Source organism: Eurypyga helias, unplaced genomic scaffold (genome assembly GCF_000690775.1).
Source record: "Eurypyga helias isolate BGI_N326 unplaced genomic scaffold, ASM69077v1 scaffold29607, whole genome shotgun sequence".
In the NCBI taxonomy this organism is placed as follows: Eukaryota; Metazoa; Chordata; class Aves; order Eurypygiformes; family Eurypygidae; genus Eurypyga; species Eurypyga helias.
The window spans coordinates 1823-2569 of NW_010260236.1; the positions used below are offsets into that span (position 1 = coordinate 1823).

At 63.1% G+C, this 747-nt stretch overlaps 1 protein-coding gene across 1 annotated transcript in view; it reads left to right on the forward strand.

Moving 5' to 3' along the window:
• Nucleotides 1–135: 135 nt before the first annotated feature.
• The window catches only part of LOC104512123 (protein lin-28 homolog A-like), a gene marked incomplete at its 5' end in the record, with an annotated part of 1560 nt that continues 948 nt past the window's right edge, over nucleotides 136–747 (forward strand). Inside the window, 2 exons of the mRNA XM_010154979.1 lie at nucleotides 136–320; nucleotides 590–621. Coding sequence (XP_010153281.1) covers nucleotides 136–320; nucleotides 590–621 — 217 coding nt within the window. The remainder of the gene's footprint in view (nucleotides 321–589; nucleotides 622–747) is intronic.

The window sequence follows — 747 nt, forward strand, 5'->3', positions numbered from 1 at the left end:
AGGGAGGATAGGGGGGTGTGGGGGGGGAGCCTCTCGTGCCAAGCGGATGCATTTGCTGGGCTGGGGCTTGTCATGTGCTCAGCGGACACCCCAGCTCAGTGCTGACCGCCATCCTTTCTCCGTGCCCCCCCCCAGAGCAAGCTCCACATGGAGGGTTTCCGCAGCCTGAAGGAGGGCGAAGCTGTTGAATTCACCTTCAAGAAGTCATCCAAAGGTTTGGAGTCCATCCGGGTGACCGGCCCGGGGGGAGTCTTCTGCATCGGCAGCGAGAGGAGACCCAAGGGCAAGAGCCTCCAGAAACGCAGATCAAAAGGAGACCGGTAAGGGGCAGCCAGGGCCTGATCCGGGGACAGGCCTGTGGCACGGGGATGGGCTCGGGTCCAGTGGGGCAGGCAGCGACCCTTCCTCTGGGAAAGCGTCTTCCTTTGGCGGTTAATGAGTGGCAGATGCTGCTTGGTGGGGAAAGGGCAGCAAACCAGCAGTGAAAGGGCAGAGGTCAGGGACACCACGAGCGGCCGCTCCCCTTATCTGGGGGAGCCGCACTGGGCAGGGGTAATTTTCCCGAAGAGAAACCCTTCCTTGTGGGAAGGAAATGGCCGGACGTCCTGGCAGTGTCCCCCGGTGGGTTTGGGAGCCCTGGGGCGAGTTTCTGGCCAGCCCTTCGTCTGTCCTCTCCTCTCCCATCCTCCCCATCCTGGCTGCCAGGGGATGCCTCTTCCTGGCTTTCCCAGCGGACGCTGCCCACTC